The following is a 3054-nucleotide window of genomic DNA, read 5'->3' as shown; positions in this document are numbered from 1 at the left end:
CTTTTTAGAAATGTGTTGCAGCCATCCATTTCAAAATGAGCAAATATTTGCACAAAACAATAAAGTTTATCAGTTTGACATTAAATATCTTGTCTTTGTGGTGTATTCAATTGAATGTAGGATGAAGAGGATTTGAAAATCATTGTATTCTGTTTTTTTTTTACATTTTACACAAAGTCCCAAATTAATTGGAATTTCGTACTATCATATTGACCCAGGCCAATAAATGGGAAATGCAGCGTGCTGTCTCGTCAAGGGGACACTGGAACCATCCTTCCGGTAAACTGTTTTGTGTCTGCTCTAACCTGGGACATTGAATCTAAGATTAAGTCTGTTGTTGGTGATACACCTAACCCTGTTGTTGGTGATACACCTAACCCTGTTGTTGGTGATACACCTAACCCTCCGGTGGCAAACTTGTTCATACCAGCTTCGTTTAGGGGAGAAGAAATTCATTGGGGCCACAATAGCCATTTTTCATGTAATCCTGGTCTTCAGAGGACCATGTACGTGCTTAAACAAAGATTCTGGTGGCCGCAAATGTTAGCTGATGTTACCGAATTTGTCAATGCTTGTTCCATCTGCACCAGGCATAAGTCATATACACGCCCACCTGTGGGTGCTTTGTTACGTTTACCTGTTCAGCAATGGTCACATATTTCAGGTGATTTCGTGAAGGGTCTTCTGCCCTCGAAGGGCAACTCAGTAATTATGACTGTAGTCAATAGATTGTCTAAAATGGTTTATTTTTTACCTCTGCCCAAGGTACCCTCTGCTAAAGATACCACTGTCGCCTTACAACACATCAGGCCCCTCCCACCAGCACGCCCACAAACACAGACCAATAGAGACAGAGAGCCAACATGAGTGACAGCGAGTCACCTGAAGGTTTCCTCCAACAAGACTTTTTTTTTACAAAGAGCTTGATGGGCGGAGTCAGTGACTGATAAAATGTGAGTCTGGGGCCCCGCCCACAAAGGCTGAAGTGTTGTGTGGGCCGCCAGAAGAGGAGGTACTGCTGGCCCACCACCAGAGGGCGCCCTGCCTGAAGTGCGGGCTTCAGGCACGAGAGGGCGCTGCCGCCATGGACACAGCCGGGGGTGACAGCTGTCGCTCATTACCTCTTGACAGCTGTCACCCATCTACTCAACATCATCTCACTCCATAAAGACCAGACGTCATCTCCACCTCGTTGCCGAGATATCATACTTCATAGGAGGTACTACTCTCAGCCTTTTTTTTGAGATTTATAAATCTGTGATTGTGAGTGTTTGCAGGAGAACCGGTCGTTTTGGTGGAGGCTGTGCATGACGGCGCTCCTTTTCCTCTGAGACCACTGCAACGTGTTGAGTGAGAGGTGGAGGTGGCATTCCCACCGTTGTTGTTACTGGGTGTACACACACCCACACTTGACTGTCTTTGTTCTTCGCCAGCAGTACCAGATCCGACAGTCGGGGACGGTGATCACCTGGGAATTTGGGACTTGGCGGCTCCAGTATTCACCAGGTTCTGGGGCGGCGGAAATCGTGTGGTTCCGGCTCTTCTCAGGACAGACGTCTTCTATCCTCGAGCCTGCCCACACGTCACCTCTGTGTATTGACTGTTATGATATTCTGTGATTGTCTGTATGTTCGTTGTGCACATTCACAACATTAAATTGTTATATTTTGGCTCATCTATTGACCGTTCATTTGCGCCCCCTGTTGTGGGTCCGTGTCACTACACTTTCCCAACATGAAGTCAACAATGCTGATATTTGTGTGTTCAGCTGAGAAACGTTTGACTGACTTTGAGTGTGCAGTGGAAGAAGATCAGCTGAAGTGACCATCAGAGATGTAACGGGGGCAGACTCAGCGCTCTACTACTGTGCTCTGGAAACACAGTGAGACAAAGTGTTGAAGACGTCGTACAAAAAGCTCCACACCGATACGTGACGACTCTCCAAAGAGCAGGAAGTGGTTTTCAAAGCGCAGGATTCTGCACCTTCCTGATTCCAGTCACCGTGGTTACACCTGATCACCAAACGCTGTGGGAGGGGCATGAAGGGATGAAAGGAGGAGCCAAAGTGTCAGCCAAGAAAAGACTCAAACTGCACGAGTGCTGTTTCACACCAAAGAGGACTTTGTCTTGAAGATGATGTCAGTGCACTTCACTTTGTTTCTGATCACACTGACAGGTAGGTGACATCATCAATAACCAATAATCACCATGAACATTCATCACCAACAACATCTGGACCATCAAGAGACACTTTTGTGTCCTTCAGGTGTCAGCTGTGAAGAACTCACTGCAGTCCACCATCAAGAGGACACTTTAGAAGGCAGTACTACTACTCTGGAGTACAAATACCACAAAACTGCTACTGCTGGTGATTATTTCTTCTGGTATCGACAATATCCAGGAAAACCACCAGACTTCCTCTTGTTCATCTCAGGTTCAAGCAGCACAAGAGCAGCAGAGTCTGTGAAATCAGACAAAAGGTTCTCAACTAAACTGTCTGAAGATAAACGTGGTGTGTATTTGGAGATCAGCAGTACTGCAGTTACAGACTCTGCTGTGTACTACTGTGCTGTGAGGCCCACAGTGACACAAAACACTCAGTCTGTGGACAAAAACCTCACTCAGTGACAAACAGCGCCACCAAGTGGACACAAAGCATGAGTTTGAACTCTTTGTTCAAAAGCACTTAAATATTCAGCACTAAGAAGATCCAGTTTACTGTGGTGTACCACAGGGGTCAATCTGAGGGTCTCAGTACAATTTAAATGTTGGCTTTCTGTGACATCATTTGGCAACACAACATTCTCCCTTTTGCTGATGACATCCTGTTCTATCTTTCTGTACTGATGGCAGTCGCTCTGTTTTTCTCACAAACTTTGTGTTCACAGCTGCAGTTCTCCTACCAGGGTTCCACCAATCACACATTTTCCTTCCTGACTCAAACTAAATAAAGTCCTTAATGACCACTAGAGGGAGCCACAGACTGTTTGCCATCAATGGATGATGTCATGTTGACGGTTTACCAACAGATGATGTAGATGAAGGTCCAGATGG

The 3054-nt window shown here is 45.9% G+C and overlaps 1 gene segment (V, D, J or C); it reads left to right on the top strand.

The window, feature by feature from the left end:
• The first annotated feature begins 2132 nt into the window (after positions 1-2132).
• LOC117522249 lies at positions 2133-2641 on the top strand. The segment is given in 2 exon segments: positions 2133-2176; positions 2267-2641. Coding segments are annotated over 2 exon segments (405 nt in total).
• Positions 2642-3054: the final 413 nt, after the last annotated feature.

Source organism: Thalassophryne amazonica, chromosome 12, assembly GCF_902500255.1.
Source record: "Thalassophryne amazonica chromosome 12, fThaAma1.1, whole genome shotgun sequence".
In the NCBI taxonomy this organism is placed as follows: domain Eukaryota; kingdom Metazoa; phylum Chordata; class Actinopteri; order Batrachoidiformes; family Batrachoididae; genus Thalassophryne; species Thalassophryne amazonica.
The sequence above is the reverse complement of the archived record's forward strand: the minus strand, read 5'-3'. Positions and strand labels throughout refer to the sequence as shown.